This window comes from Lissotriton helveticus, chromosome 4_1 (genome assembly GCF_964261635.1).
Source record: "Lissotriton helveticus chromosome 4_1, aLisHel1.1, whole genome shotgun sequence".
Classification (NCBI taxonomy): Eukaryota; Metazoa; Chordata; class Amphibia; order Caudata; family Salamandridae; genus Lissotriton; species Lissotriton helveticus.
Genome location: NC_136063.1, coordinates 1,583,462,752 through 1,583,479,223, shown reverse-complemented (window position 1 = coordinate 1,583,479,223; position 16,472 = coordinate 1,583,462,752). Strand labels below are relative to the sequence as shown.

The following is a 16,472-nucleotide window of genomic DNA, read 5'->3' as shown; positions in this document are numbered from 1 at the left end:
GGTACAAACTCTTCCTGACAAGGCGATCTATCCCTCCACAGCAAACTGAACAGTCAGTGGTGGAACGGGGATCACGCCTAACACAAAGGTATATTCTTTAATCAAAACAACATATGTGACATTTGAATAAAGTAAAAAACATTGGTGAAGTTAAAAAGAAAGGAAAACGCTGGGAGCCTTCTAAATGAGCCTCCGTCGGCGTTTTCAAGAGACAGTTTAAAAACGCATAAATCGCGCTAATATGCTGATGCGAGGTGTAGCAGGGCTGAAATGAATGCTATTCGGTCAGCGTAATGGTGTCAAATAAGAATCCACGAGCTGGGAGGATCAGAAGTTTTTATAGCGTAATAGGTGAGCTGCTAGACTGCTAACCTGAATTATAAACCGGAAGTGGGTACAAACACTTCCTGACAAGGCGATCTATCCCTCCACAGCAAACTGAACAGTCAGTGGTGGAACGGGGATCACGCCTAACACAAAGGTATATTCTTCAATCAAAACAACATATGTGACATTTGAATAAAATAAAAAACATTGGTGAAGTTAAAAAGAAAGGAAAACGCTGGGAACCTTCTAAATGAGCCTCCGTCGGCGTTTTCAAGAGACAGTTTAAAAACGCATAAATCGCGCTAATATACTGATGCAAGGTGTAGCAGGGCTGAAATGAATGCTATTCGGTCAGCGTAATGGTGTCAAATAAGAATCCAAAGCATAAAGCATAAAGTACCTGTGCTACCCTTGACTTATATAGCACCCTACCCTGAGGGCTACTTAGGGCCGACCTTAGGGATGATGTGTAATAAAAGGATAGTTTAAGGTCTGGCAAGCATAGCTGCCAAGGTTTCAGATTGCTATGTGTGACATTTTCATAATTTCACGGTAATAATGAGTGACATTTCAACGACTATGAGTGACACTTTTTACCGAGCGAAATGAAGCAATGAAGATGAGAGAGGCCAATAAATATCAGAAATTACATCCATTTGAACAACAAGAAATTCTAAGGAGATCTTAAAACAGCTGCAAATCTCTAGAAATGGAAGGGAACTAACCTAGTGCATTTTTTATCTGATTGGACAGTGGCCACAAACACTCTGCATTGTGCAATGCTCAGGTGAGTGAGGCTGAGGCACCCATAGGTTACAGCCTGGATGCTGTTGTGTGTTAAACAGTATGTCCCTTCATGAGACAATGCAAAGGTATGGCAGACGCCGACAGACCAAGAGAAATGGTTAAAGTTTCACACAGGCAACAAAAGGGTTGTGGAGTTTCATATATTTTGTTTATTAATCCACCATACGTTTTGGGATGAGGAGCACTTCTTTATCAGTTCCCCAGATGAGGACTTCACAATCCTAAACACAAAATCCTGGAACAAATATTAACGTCAGAAAAAGTTATGTGTAAAGTGTCTAGAGACTAATGGCCATTCAGAAATGACATTCCTCATTTGTATCGTTGAAGATAAGTCCTAAGCACAGAGAAAGCTATATATATGTACTGTAGCACATACATAGGTAAGAGCTGTCAGCCAGACAGTCAATCACAGAGAGAGAATAAAAGAGCTGCACTCAAGAGAAAAATTAGTTCAGGTACATTCAGGTCTATGGACTGATGTTGGGCTACAGCTGTTGCCTAGGCGGCGGCGATAAAATATACCGGGCACTGTTTTAGATAGTTTCTTGCACATGTATTTAAGAAGAAGTACTTTTTAAATTAAATTATGTTGCTCAACGACACTAATGCATGTTACGAATTTCAGTACTACAGTGCTTCAGGATTGTAAATGGAAAAGCAGACTAGCTAATATAATACAGATTTTGTTTTCAATTGTTTTCAATTCATTTAGGAAACAGTCACTGTACACTGTACAGGAATTGTATTCGGGAAAAACACCAACCTTTCCCTCGCAAACCTCGAAGTTAGCACATCTCAGTACATACGTCACAATATCAACTCAGAAAAAAGTTGTCTTACCATTATGAGATCAAGTGCCTAGACACCTTCAGGGGCAGCAGGTTAGGTGCTGGGCTCCCTGAATGGTTAACACGCTTAACCAATGTCTGCCGTTTTATTTTGGTGCAGCGCTCCATAATTAAAGGCAGCGACTCTGATCTGCAAGGCCTGCTGCAGGCAAGCTCAGGCCTTGAGTCACCGCGGGACGTGGTAATGCGAGTTTGCCGCCCGGTCCGCCTCCAGCAATAGACTCATCCAGACCGATCAGCTGTCCTGACTCCTTATCTGCTTCACAGGACTCTGACGACGGGACTCTGCTGCTGAACCACTCTGACGGCCCGGGCTGGTGTGGTTCAAATTCAGCAGCCTGGCCGGTGGCGCCGGTGGTCTCCGTCCATCGGGTCTACAAGATCAATACTGCTGTGGTGTTGGTGCGAGTCACCACGTGCTCAGCCATTGTGCCCACAGGGGTTCCGGCGGCCTCAACAGACCGTGACTGAGCCACACGGCTGTGCAGCACTGCGTGCAGTCTCCCCCGCTGTGCCTAGTCTTCATGCGGCGGCTGTGCTGACTGACCCCAATTGTGACTGCCAGCAGGTGGTCGATCATGCTGTGTCGGCATCCCGCCGGTTTGACAATACGGCCGGGCCGGATTTTAATAAATGATTGCCCCTCTTGCGCAGGCCTAGCAGCAGCGCTGACCGGACGACACAGCTGCAACTCCTCCAGTCGAATCCCCAGGCTGGCCGGCCCCACCGTTTCTGGTCACCGACCTCACTTCCTGTTCCAGGAGGACGTGAGCCGGATTTCAGCAGCAGCCAAACAGATTGTTAGTCGGTAACATTGTAATAACCACTGCGTCGGAGAGAGGCAGAGCAGATCTATAACTGTTCAGCTGCTGGTATTGAGTGAAGTCTGTTGCGGCCCGGGGAGCACACACGGCTGTCAGCGCCGGCGCGCTCTAGCACCTGGCGTCAAGTGGGCAGCCATGTGGTCAGTGACATGCGTGACAATGCATTTCAGTGCGGTGATGCGGGAACACCGCACTGAAATGCGTTAGTGTCACGCCTGATGCGTGACACTTGACAGGCCTGGGCAAGTAGTTTTAAATGCTGAGTTGAAGTGGCAGTAAATTTCACACACATGCACTGCAGTGGCAGACATCAACAGGTTTGAAAGACTTCTTCTGTGAGTGGCACAATCAGTGTTGAAGCTCACTAGTAGCATTTAACTTATAGGCCCTGGGTAAATGGTATACCACCTTACAAGTAAATTCTCAGGTATTCACCAGTTATACACATGTTTAGGGAAGCAGTGCATACACTTTAGCACTGATTAGTAGTGGTAAAGTGTTCAGAGTCCTAAGGCCAGCAAAAAGATTCAGCAAAACGTGGAAGCAAAAAGCAAAAGGATTGAGGCAAGACCACCCTAAGCCTGACCGGTCTAACATGTGTCCACCCCAGCTGAAAGTAGGGAGAGCTATCTAGTCTCTAGGGAATTCTCTTCACTAAGGTAGAATTACCTGGATAGACCATCAACATTGGAGTGGTCTAACCCTGGCCTGTGTTCCACCCTGAAGTCAATAGCCTGTAGGGAAATGTACCACCTCAACAATTTTGGATTCTCATCCCTCATTTGCATGAGCCAACTGAGGGGCCTGTGGTCAATCTGATTCAGTATAACACTCCACCGTTGTTCCCTGGGGAGTAACCTCCTGGAAATGAAGGCTACAGGTGGGTCTAGGCTCTCCTCATTAAGTTGCGATAGTACTGCCTATATGCCATGCTCTGAGGTATCTGGCTGTACAATCATATCCTTGGAGAAGTCAGGAGCCCTGAGCACAGGAGATCTGATCATGGTTTGTTTCAGGGAATCAAATGAAACTTACAGCAAGAACCCGGTGCTCTTTCGGGGAGAGATTCCAGGCTGTCTCTCCCATAGGATAACATTGATGTTACCTTATTACATTTAATAAGCTGCATCTTCCAATTGGGACCAGGTAGTTAGGTTGAGTTTGGTGTCTAAAGAATTGTAATAAAAGCCCTCTTCAGTGGTAAGTTGGATTTTTAATCACAATTTTAAAAATGCCACTTTCAGAAAGTTGGTACTTTCTTGTACTAACCATTTGGTGCCTACAGCCTGTTCCTGGGTCACATGACTAGGTTTAGCTGGCAGGTGGTCTTTGTGTATTGCTCCCAGGCAGTGAGACAAAGGGAAGATAGATGTTGGCAGGATGGGCCGCTTTGAGTTAACGAAGGGGAGGAGCTGTCACCTGTCACACTTGCACATCACAAAGGCTCTGCCTGAGCACTCTCACAAAGGGCTTGTCACTAGACTACTCTGGCCCCAGACAAGCTGGGTCCAGGACGGGAGGGAAGGAGATGCCTGGAACCTAAGGAGGGTGGGAACCTGAAAAATCTTCCTCCAATCAAAGTAGGGCACAGGTATAAATATTTGACCCCAACTCTTCAGTACACTTTCGGACCTGTGGATACTCTGTCAGAAAGAAGGACTGCTTTGCTGCTGAGAGTACTGCCACTCTGCTGCTCTGCTGTGCTGACCTGCTGTCTTCTGCCTTCTTGCCTAGGTGAGAAGGACTGGATCTGCATCTGTTGAACCTAGGTCCCCAGGTAACTCCAAGGGCTAGTTGGCTGGCCTCCTGACTAGTCTCAGAGAGAGCAAACTCCAACCCAGCACCTGGACACTGCCATCTGTGAGTCTGCCCAGCCAATTGGTACCACCCCAGTCCTAGACTGTTGTGATTGGGCCTGAAGAGGCTCTGCCAGTCCATCTGTGGACCTATAAGAACCAACCCGGCACCTCTGCTGCGAGGATTCTTCCTACATAAAGGACTGTGCATCAACCCCACAACCGTATCTGATCCGCCGCCTGTGTGAAGTTTTCCTCATTGCAGTATCTTGCATCTCTCGTCAACGGCAGCCTCGACGACGATGCTGGTTCCCGCATCGCAGCCTCACAGCTCCTCGGAACCAACGCATCGCCTCCACTGTGAGACTCATCCTATACGCCGGAGTTCGCATCGCAAGCCCTCGCCGATGGAATCCTCGAGAATGAAATAGGGCCTTGCATCGCAGCTCTGCATCTCGGTGCTAAACCATCACTTTGGCTACCTAAGCCATCCTTGGCCTGGTACCTCAAGACGCTAGCAAACGAAGATTTAATGAACTTTGTTCAACAGGCCTGACTGGGTCCTTTTTGCCAGCCCATGCTCTATCGCAGTCCGCCTGAACTTGTGACTTTGTCCTGGCCCAGAGCGACTTGATATCCACAATTGGCTCTTTGGGCTTTTTGATTCTATTTCTGCTCACATCTTTAGAATTGAATAGCTCTTGTTTTACTGATTGGATTTGTATTGTTTTGTTTTTGTTTTATTTATTAAAAACAACTCTATTTTTCTAAATTGGTGTGAGATCCTTTTAGTGTGATGTTTTTCACTTTGATTACTATTTGAAGTGTTGCACAAATGCTTTACACATTGCTTCTAAGTTAAGCCTGACTGCTCTGTGCCAAGCTACCAGAGTGTTGAGCACAGGTTAATTTAGGGTTGGCTTGTGCCTCAAGCTGACAAGGATTGTGGCTGCTGCTTGACCAGGGTTCGCACCCCAGCAACTAACAACCCAATTTCTTACTCTTCTCCTTTCTCCTTCTTTCAACAATTCAATTCAACAATTGTTAATGCTCTGAGTTTTAGGGCATGGAAAGGGAAAAAAACAGAAATTGACACAAGCGAAGGGGTGACTCTAGAGTGCGGTTCCATTCCATCACTTCCAAGGCAGTGTGGAATTAATAAGGCACCACCTAGCAGCCCGTGGGAGTACTGCTGTGCAAAGTTTTCTGGATCCAGTCTGGCGCCTTGGGATTATTTTAAGTTGAGGAATCTGCAATTAGATTGAGTATCCACCCGAAAGCGGGTTTTCGAAATTAAGTAACTTGTGCAATTCTACTAATGTAAGACTTAACTATTGCAAAAACCCTTTTTGTTGTATCCCAGCCAGCTCTATACACGAGCTCCACTTCATCACCTCTAGCTGTTGGCATCCATGCAATTGAAGTTGCTGACAAGCTTTCAGCAGCTATGTTGAGCGTTTTCAACATTTGAGCTGCCATCCCTGGGTGCACACAGGCTGTGGAGGTTAACTGCTGGATAGCGGGTGGAGCTGTCTTCCGGAATCACGGACCTGCTCAAATCGTGACATCAGATCAGGACTGTTATTAATTTATCTTGTATCGCCGTGCAATAGATCCGACGCACCTTTCTCTCCAAGCCTCGATGAACCATAAAGGGCGCTGGAGCACTTCCCATCGTTGACTCCTCAGGCATGACTTGGCAGGCAGCGCGAGCATACGCTCCTCCCTGGCACGGCGACAGACTCCCTGCTCCGTGCCGCAGCCATCACGAAATCCGCATCACTCCCTGTGCATTTGTCACGCCCGTGACATCGGTGTCAGCTTCTCCTCGAGGTCGCTCCGCTGACATTTCAGCAGCATATTTTTGGGAAGTTACTTTTCTGCCTATCCGGAGCCAAAAGATGATTTGAGGAGGAGAAACACATGGCTGGTCTAAATATGTTGAGAGGGTCGGGATTCGTGAGAGAGTCCGGTGGGGGTGTGTGAAACGCTGGGGGCCTTGTCATCCCGAAAGCAGCAGAATGGCTTAGAAACGAAATGTTTTATTTTACAGTAAGAGCCTCGGTCTCGTTCGCATACAGTAGGAAAAAACGTGGTGGCAGCTTTTGTGATATATTGTTTGGTGCACCAAAGTTTAAGGCCACAGAATGAACTTCCGCAGTAGGGGTTCAGGCTATTTGAATATCCCTGTAGAAGAGCGTGACATCTTTCTATAGATCATAAAGTAAAAAGAGGTGCCACAGTGGTATTGTGTTATTGTTTGCACAACACGTGTCAGTTGTGTGTTTGAATGCATCACTGTTCTTTCAGCCTCAGTGACCATGTTTCTTTCCCCCTTAGGTTATGGCCAGACGGGCCCCATGTTCCAGCGGGCGGGTTATGACAGCATCGCGGCAGCAATGTCTGGCCTCATGCACATTACAGGACCCCAGGTAAAGATCCTACTATTGGTGGAGCGCAACAGTTATCATTAAAAAAAAATGTGGGCTTCATTAGATGCTGTGAGCCATACAGGTGTGCAAAATCTCAATCAAATATTCAAGCAGAAAAATAAAAATAAACACAATAACAACTCGTAATTATGTTTATTTTACTGGTAATGCGATCACTGCCAGCTCAATGATTGTGTGGGTGACTAACAAGGCGGGCGGCAAGTGAAACCAGTTATTTTTCAGTTATGGGGTATTAGGTGAAACAGCCATGCCAAAAATGTCAAATAAAGTCCCCATGAGTCCACTCAACACCTTGTGCTCTGACTAACTTTAATACAGCTCAGAGCGGAAGAAAACCGGCGGTGGGTGTATAAAGAGGGGGAGGTGTACAATATAAACTTGGGGATATCGTTGTCATTCTCTGCAGAGTATTCTTCTCCTTGGTGATTGCATGTGTCAGGGACAATTGGACTATTGCCTCTTGTCTGTGAGCTACTCTGGATCCCAAGCATTCCTATTGTGAATGACCAGCTGTCCACAATTTTGTGTCGTATTTTGAGAACAGCTATCTTGTCTGTGTCTTAAAGACTATCGCAAAAGGAACAAATGATGGATGGAATGCTGAACAATACAAATATTCACCGCCAGTCACAAAGATCTGGGTTTAATCCATCCTTCTTTTGCTCACCATGTCACCCCAATTTGGACCCAGCCGTATGCAAATCAGTCATGACCCTGCTCCTCATGGGAACAATCCAGTCCAAAATGACAAGCCAGGTCATTCCTGCTCCGGAAATAAGCATCTTGGGACCGGTTTCAGGGCATCACCTCATATCAGCCAGTCTAGCTTGAATCCGGAGGGCACAGTGAGCACGGGACCCACGTTTGGGCATACCTTTCCCACTTAGGGCAACAAAGGCAAAAGGAACAAATGATAGACTGAATGGTAAACAATGCAATCATTCACTGCCAGTCACAAAGATATGGTTTAATCCATCGTTCTTTTGATCACCACGCCACCCCAGTTTGGACCCAGGCATATGCAAATCAGTCTTGACTCTGCTCCTCATGGGAACAGTCCAGACTGAACTGCTAAGCCAGGTCCTCTCTGGACTGGAAACAAGCATCCTGGGACCAGTTTTGGGGCATCACCCCATATCAGCCAGGCTAGCTTGAATCCAGTGGTGCAGTGAGCACGATACTCACGTTTTGGCATACCCTTCCCACTTAGGGAGACAAACAGTGGCGACTGGCATGGTTCAGGGGTGGCGGGTTGGGGGGGATAGAGGTGTAGATAAGATGGAAATAAACATAGTTCCACGTAGCCTCTCTTCTCCATCGTCAACGTGTCTCTCCTCCGTCTCCTTGCAGCGTGCCTCCTATCCAGGAACAGGAAGCACATCCAGGCTCTCTATACCAATTACAATGCTGCAATGTGGCAGGTGATTGGTCTGAGTTCCGTGGTTCGGCGCTAAGCCAGGGAATAGCAGTCTGGGCATGTTCTCCTCCCAGGCTGTAAGTGGAGAACATGCAAAGTATTCTGTATACACTGAAGCGGAGTGAGGAGTATATGGTAAGGGTATACCCTCTGCTTCCCTATTTTACTATGCAATAAACACAAGGAGAGGGGAGACCCAGTTATTTGTGACAGTGTCTGTCTTGCCTGTATATGAGACAAGTGAGCGTAATGCACCCAGGTAAATCGGTGCTTGCTTCACAATTTCTCAGACAGTAAATTTTCTCTGCGATGGTGTGAAAAATGAAACTATTTATATATATAAATGTGCAGGGACACAGGGCGATACTACGAGCATGATCGGACGCATACTCTCGATGAATGTGTGACTACAGAGTCCATCCTCCCCTGGTACCCCTATGATATCTGATGAAAAAAACAAGTCGTATACAACCATAAAAAGAAAATTCCTATAAATATGGTCTATATGGTTACGTGCATGTTTTTTACTATTTAATTGCACAGAAAATTAGCAATCAGAAAAGCAGGGTAAAAACGAGGTCCTCAGGAAAGCCTACTGACCCATCACTGGCTATAGAAAGGCTGAAACATGTTGACCTATCAGATGCCTGCGAACATTAATTCCTAAAAGCATCACACTGATCTATTTTAACCATGCCCTATATCCCATAATATTAAGTTTGTTACAAAGGATTCAAAGGCTATTGTATTTTTGTTTAAATTTATTTTATTGATTTTAGATGCATCAAACACAGTACAATATAACAAACATGGTCTCCGAAGGTAACCCTGTATACCATTGCTGTACCACCCTCCAACGTCAATTAGAGAACTGCGTAGGCTGCTGGGTGATATGATGTGTCCATGAGAGTAAGTAGCGGGTATCCCTCGACCAATGGTGCGTCCAACTGCCCTATAAGCAAACAAACTCCCCCCCTCTTCCTGACCCCTCAACCCCTCCGCCCCCCACTTCGGTGTGTCGCTTCTTTCCTCCTGGTGTTGATCAGGTATCTCGCCTATGTGGGCTCTAACTTGGGGAGCTGGCCCTCCTGGCAGACTCATCAGTGAGCCGCAGCAACCTGAGGTATTTCGGGCATATAAGTTCATTGAATTCCCCAGCTTTTAATGCAAGGAAGGGTTGCCATATGGTGGTAAAGCAGTCAGTGGTTTGAGTGAGGGTCGCCTGAATCCGCTCCATGGCCAATATATACCAGAGCCTGTGGAGCCAGCCCGTGTGTGTAGGTTTCCTCGTTTTGCCCCAGAGCGAGAGGATATGATGTGCCGCCGCCCCCACTGCCAACCCCATTTCTCGCCCCTATTCGATTTAAGTGGAAATGTCAAGGCGTTTGGGAGGCCTAGTAGTGTGTAGGCAGGAAAACGGGGAATATCCGTCTCAAAGTGGGTGTCAATGTTGTTTAGTACTTCTTTCCAATAGTCCGTTACCTCCTCACATTCCCAAAACAAGTGAGTCAGTGTCCCCACCTTGCCCCACCCCCTCCAGCATGTGAAACTGCGTTTCGGATTACCCTGATGCAGCCAAGACGGTGTCAAGTACCAGTAGCATGCAATCTTAACTCCTGACTCCCTACTTGCCACGTTCCTAGCGGTGTGGTGGGCTCTATGGTAAATGTCGTGCCACTCTTTATCTGTAAAGGTTCTTCCAAGCTCCGACTCCTAGCGCTTCTGACCAGCAGAGTGCGAGATAGACTGGGGCGGGCTTAGCATTTTATAGAGGTCTGTAATCACTTGTCTGTCGGTCTTTTTCATGATGAGCCATTTCTCATATGCTGTGAGGCGCCGACTCGCCATAGGAAGCATGTCTCGTTGTGTTAGCTAGTGACGAACCTGGAAGTATTGAAATCGATGCGGTATTATCAGAGTGTACATCTCCTTCAGGGTATCAAACTGGATAAAGCCGCCCAAGTCAAACAGGTGACCAGCCGACTTGCATTCCGAAGTTCTCCACTAGCTAAACGCTCGAGGGACTATCCCGGGGGGATCGCCGGGTTATCAAATAATGGCGTAATAGGTGAAGGGAAAGTAGTGAGGCCCCTGCTGATCGCTACCGCGTCCCACACCTTGAGTAACGAACGGGTAATAGGCGACTTCTTGAGATAAGACGGTCTGTCTGAGCGTTGCAAAAAGGGGACCTTCCACAGTGACATTTGGGGCATCGCTCTGTCTTGGAAAAGCCACCTCTTTTTTGACTCTGGACGATTCCATTCCAGGAGGTAACGAAGCTGCGTCGCTTGGAAGTATCTAAAAAGGTCAGGGATGCCCAAGCCGCCTTCTACAAGAGCCTGTCTAGTCTCTGCGGAGCTGTGGGTGCTTTCCCGCCCAAACGCACTGCCGTATTGCGTCCTGCATTTTCTGAAGCATCCCAATCGGTGGAGTCACTAGAATGGTTTGGAACACGTAGAGGACCTTGGGTAGCAGGGACATTTTAATCGCTGCCACGCGCCCCAACCAGGATAGTGGTTGTTGCCGCTATCTCCTTAGGTCCCCCTGAATTTGAGGAAATAGTGCTGCGTAGTTTTGATCAACCGTCTGTGTTGTGCTGGGAGTCAGGGTGATCCCCAAGTACGGCAAAGACATGTGGGAGGAGAGTCCCCCAAACTGCCGCAGACCGCCAGCGCACCTACGGGCGTTACGGCCTAGTGGAAGAATCAAGGGTTTTCCTATATTCATTTTGAACCCCAAGACCTTCCCAAAGGTCTCCATTTCAGCTAGGAAAGCTGGCACAGAGTGCGTGGGGTTGTCTACCGCCGCTAGTATGTCGTCTGCATATAGGCTAATGGTTTGTGGTTCACCCCCAAATGTGATGCCAATGATATCCGGGTTGTCACAAATTTTTTGCGCAAATGGTTCTATGTAAAGCGCAAACAATAGGGGTGAAAGCGGGCACCCCTGCCTAGTGCCTCGCCGGATATCAAAACGCTGAGAGCCAATGCTATTAACCCAAATTGTCGCCTGGGTTGCATCGTAGCATCTAGCGACCCATGCCCGGAAATGCTCCCCAATGCCAAAACGCGCCAAAGTCTTGTCCAGGTATCCTCAGTCCACCCTGTCAAACGCCTTCTCGGCATCGACCGATAAGAGGGCTGCCTCCAAATCATTAAAGTGGGCGTTTATCTATAACATGCAGGAGACGCTTAGTATTGTCGCTGCACTGCCTGTTGGGAATGAAACCCGATTGGTCGGGCTCTATGATGCCTGGCAGGCATGGTCCAAGCCTTGCCGCCAGAATCCCCGTGAAGATTTTGAGATCCAGTTTGAGCAAGGAAACGGGCTGGTATGCGGCACACTGTGAGGTGTCCTTGCCGGGTTTGGGCAGTACAATAATATCCGCAGCTAGCATGTCAGATGGGATGGAACCTGGCCCCTGGAAGGAGTCAAACAGCTTGGTGAGAACAGGCGCCAGCAGTGGGCAGAAAGCTTTATAAAAGCCGGCAGAGAAGCCATCGGGCCCTGGTGCTTTCAGAGGCTTGGGGCGTGCTATCGCCGATACCACTTCCTCCGTCCATATCGGGGTATCTAGGAAAAGCGCACTAGCCCTGTTAAATGCCGTAACCCATGCCTCGCTAAGGTAGGTATCTCCTCCCTCTGGATCTAAAGCCGGGTCCGCGGCGTAAAGCGGGCATAGAATGCCTGGAACGCGTCCACTATCTGCTCGTCCTCATGAAGCGTCTGCCCCCCGGCCCTGAATAGCGGGAATCTTAGATCTTTGGACCCAAGCCCTAAGTTTACTGGCCAGCAGGTGCCCCGTTTTATCACCTCCCACATAATATGTGTGCCGTAAGCGTAAGGCTGCATATTCTGCGCAATCGAGATCTAGGCTCGCAAGCTGTGCCCTAGCTGCCTTTAGCTGTCGCCAAATCCTAGGGGCCCCTGTTCGGCTGTGTACCCGTTCTAATTCCAACACCTGCGGCGATAGAGCCTGCCTTCTATCCTTACGTTCCTGAGCTTCAGCCGCCGCTATTGCTATGAGGTCTCCGCGCACCACGGCCTTGAGTGCCCCCCAAACCGCTGTCACTGGTACATCTGCGTTGTCATTAAGGCTCAAGTAATCCGTGATACTTTTGTGTAGTTGCTGCGTGACCCCTTTGCGCTGTAACAAGGCCTCCCGTAAGCGCCACCTGCCATTGTGTGATTTCGTGCGGGGGACCGACAAATGAAGTGTGACCGCGTCGTGGTCGGAGAGTGCAACCGGGATAATGTCTGTGGTCGTTACTGAGGCAGCCAGGCCGGGCACCCTAGAAAGTGATCCAATCCAGCGTCGGTGTGGTGCACATGAGAGTAGAATGTGTACTCCGTGGAATTGGGATGCACCTCCTGCCATGGATCTAAAAAGCCTCTGCTAGCCAACCACTGTTTACCCTCCTGTGAGATTGCCCCGGTGGCGCCAAAGGGGTGGCCTGACCTGTCCCTGTCCTGGTCCATCAACAAATTAATATCGCCACCCACTAATGTGTATCTCGATTGAAAAGTAAGGACATCAGCCAGGGCCCCAGTGAAGAAAGCTTCCTGTTTGGTGTTGGGAGCATACATTGACCCTATAGCCACGGACCTGCGTCCCACCTGAACATTGTACGCTAGGAGCCTGCCCTTAATTTCGGCAATCTTGTCACCCACTTGGCCCTTGAAGTGTTTAGCAAAGAGAATAGCTACTCCAGCCTTTTTGTCCGCAGTGGAAGAGAAGTATTGCAGGGGGAAAGCCCTGGAGCGCATGCGATGCCAGTCCCTGGAGAGCAGGTGCGTTTCTTGCAGCTGGCAAATCTGAGCCCCCGAATTCTCCAGGAAAAATAGGACGGCCCTCTGTTTTATAGGGTTGTTAAGACCCTTCACGTTCAGGGTGGGAACTTTCAAGACATCATCAACCATGGTTGGATCTGTATTGGGCTACGCAGATGCTCTGGGGAGCTGAAAACCCCCACTGCCTTGCCTGTACCCCCCTGTAGTGCGACCCACTGGAACGCTCCCTCCTTGCCCAACCCCCCTCAACCCGCCACTCCGAATCCACCCTCCTCCCTTCCACCCTCCCCACCTGACCCACCCTCCCCAACACCCAGCCCCAACAGCCCACCACCCCTTCCCCCCAAACCAAGCAATCCCCCCTACCCCCCAAACCCAACTGGACATTCCCCAAGAACAGTCAAATTCCAATGCCTGTCAGTCCGCGACACTGGCATGTGGTGAGGTTACCTGTAGGAGCGTGCAGCCACAGTGTCGTTCGGCCCCTGCCCCCTCCCCCCCAGCCAGCTATGATATACAACACATGTGTCCCCCATCGAATAACTAGTGAGGCTACAGGTGAAGTATCCCTGGAGACATCCTCCACCGCCGCCGCCTGTTTGTGGGAAAGGGTTGTCAAGTCCGGCTTCAGCTTAGCCACCACTGGGGATCATCGTCTGCGCACCATCGCTAACCATCGCTACTAGGTTGTTGGGACTGGGGTGGCGAGTCGTCAGGCTCCGCTTGATCCAGGCCCAGGACGTCGCAGGTGTCCCGAAGGGTTCTCATCTGGTGCATCGTTCCATTCCACTTAAAGATCAGTCTAAAGGGGTGGCCCCGGGAGTACCTCACCCCTTTGTCTCTTAAGAAGGATGTAGCTACTTGGAACGCCTTCCGTTTCTGGAGCTTTATAGAGGAGAGGTCTTGGTAGAGTGCCAATGAGTATCCTTGATATTGTAGAGGTTGTTTCAGTCTGGCTTCCTTGAGGATCTTTTCCTTGAGTGGATAGTCTGGGAGAAAAGCGAGGATATCGGGTGGGGGGGCAGAGGCCCGCCGAGGTGGGTCCACTCTATGCACCCGGTCGATCCGAATGTCGCGCTCCGGACCCACTCCCAGGATATCCCTGAAAAGTCCATGGAGGTAGTGCGTAACATCTGCTCCCTCGGCGGAGGGTGGAACCCCCCGGACACGTATGTTATTTTTTTGTGACCTATTTTCTAGGTATCAAGCATGTGCTTGTAGGTCCACCTGTTGCTCTTTGAGGCAAATGAGCTCTTGCTATTCGCGGTTAATTTCCTCACTCCTTGTGTGGTCATTGTCCTCCATACGGCCACGCGCTCTGCCAGGCCGTCTACATCGCGACGTATCTCCCTCACCTCACCCCCTACCTCTTGTTTAAGTGTTTGGAAGTCCGCTCTGAGGGAGTTGAACAATGACTCCAGAAACGCCAGTGATCGGCACCTTACCCTCCACATTGTCCGTCACCTGTTTGGATTGCTGTAGGGAGGGGGGCCCTTTTTCCCCTCTACTAGGTCCTATTAGAAGCATGTCTGTGAGGGTGCGCTCCCCTTTTTCTTGCGTGTCAATGCCATGATGGAATTCAGTTCTGCACGCCCGAGAGCCCTGGCGCATGGCGGCGGAAGCCCCCAGTGGGCACGAGGGGGTCCTATCCACCCACTTCGGCCCTCAATTCAATCAGTTGCGTAGTCCACTTAGGTCCGACTGGAGCGCTAGAGGAAGGCTCCGGTGCAGGGCGAGGGGGAGCGGCGAACCACCTGGGAAGTGTGAGCGACAAGACTCCCCGCTCCTATGTGGCTACTGCGGGAAGGGCCTGGCCGTTGCTGTCGCTTTTAGGGCCAAACCGCTGACACGCTGTGCCGCTCTTGGAACCTGTAGTCTGTAGCGTGCTGGGTAAGGGCCCTCTAGCCATGCTTCTCCACCCGATGGCCACCCTCTTGGTGGTTTAGGATGCTGCGGCTTCAGGTGTAGCGCTGTGGTAGGAGCGATGAGTCCGACCCCAGGGCCTCAGAGGGCGCCCCCCACTCCTGCTCCACCCGCCCAACCGCCCGGCCTCAAATCCACTCCTGTGGCGCGGGACCAGGCTCTCCGCCGTATTCTGCACTGTCAGCGCTGACCTCTCCTGATTTACGGTGTCCTCTCTGTTAGGGACAGGGCGGGGCGGTCAAACACCTGATCTCAGCCACCCCTTTGCCCGTCTCAACCCCGGTGCCGGGCTCCGCACCCTCACTTGATCAGGGGCTTCGGATGGTGCGCTTTCTTGTCCTGATGGCCTCCCACAATGTGCGACCCGTACCTGCAGCAAGGGCCTCGTCTGTGCTCCCCGGGATCTACAGTCTATCGCCCGAGGCCAGGCCCGCAGCCTCGGCCTCAATTATCACGCTCTCGGCGCGGTGCAACGGGCGGCCTCCCTGGCCTCCTCAGGTCTCCCGCCAAGCAACCGGTGCCGCCCCTTTGGTTTGTGGTCGTCCGCGCCAGTCACACCTCATGTCCACTCCTCACCTCCATTCCGCTTAAGCACCTGGCGACAGAGGCAGTCCCGATCAACGGCCCAGCGGGCCAGCTTCCACCCACGTGGCACGGCCTCACAGCCCCGGCCCGAGTTCAATGGCGCCGGGCCGCAGGGGGCTCTTCCTGGAACTCCCGTAGGGTGCTGATGGGGCCAGCCTCAAACCCTCCGCCGCGGCCCCCTCCAATGCTCAGCGTTTGTCCGGCGGGGGATTCCTCCCGCCCATGGGAGGCCTCTTCTGTGCCGCTCGCAGTCCACTCCTCTGCCACCACCGAGCGGGTGACAAGTGCAGCTCCTGGCGTCGAGGGCACCCCAGGCGAGATCAGCCGAGCTCAGACTCGCAGTGGCTCTGGAGTCGTTCTGCAATGTAGCATTCCCCTACCGCACCTTCAGGGACCAAAAATATTACTTTGTGGGGACACTGAGGCTAGATTTGGCCAGGTGAAGGAGCACGGAGCCTCACGGAGACACGTCCGTCTACTCCGCCATCTTGGCCACGCCCCTCAAAGGCTATTTTAACTCACTCAACCCTCCCTTCACTCACTGCTACCACTCAAAGAGCTCCACTTACAAACATGTTGAGCCCATCCATTCATGTTCAGTATCTCGGTGAAGGTCCAATGATGAAGCATGCCACAGGTGGTACCTCTGGGTGAGGCCCCTATACATATAAATAGTTACATTTTTCACACAATCGCAG

At 50.3% G+C, this 16,472-nt stretch overlaps 1 protein-coding gene across 2 annotated transcripts in view; it reads left to right on the top strand.

The window, feature by feature from the left end:
• Nucleotides 1-16,472, top strand: part of SUGCT (succinyl-CoA:glutarate-CoA transferase) — a 3,526,579-nt gene that overhangs the window by 504,000 nt on the left and 3,006,107 nt on the right. For both annotated transcript variants that reach the window (XM_078688200.1, XM_078688201.1), the window contains exon 7: nt 6,946-7,037. In XM_078688200.1, coding sequence (XP_078544326.1) covers nt 6,946-7,037 — 92 coding nt within the window. The remainder of the gene's footprint in view (nt 1-6,945; nt 7,038-16,472) is intronic.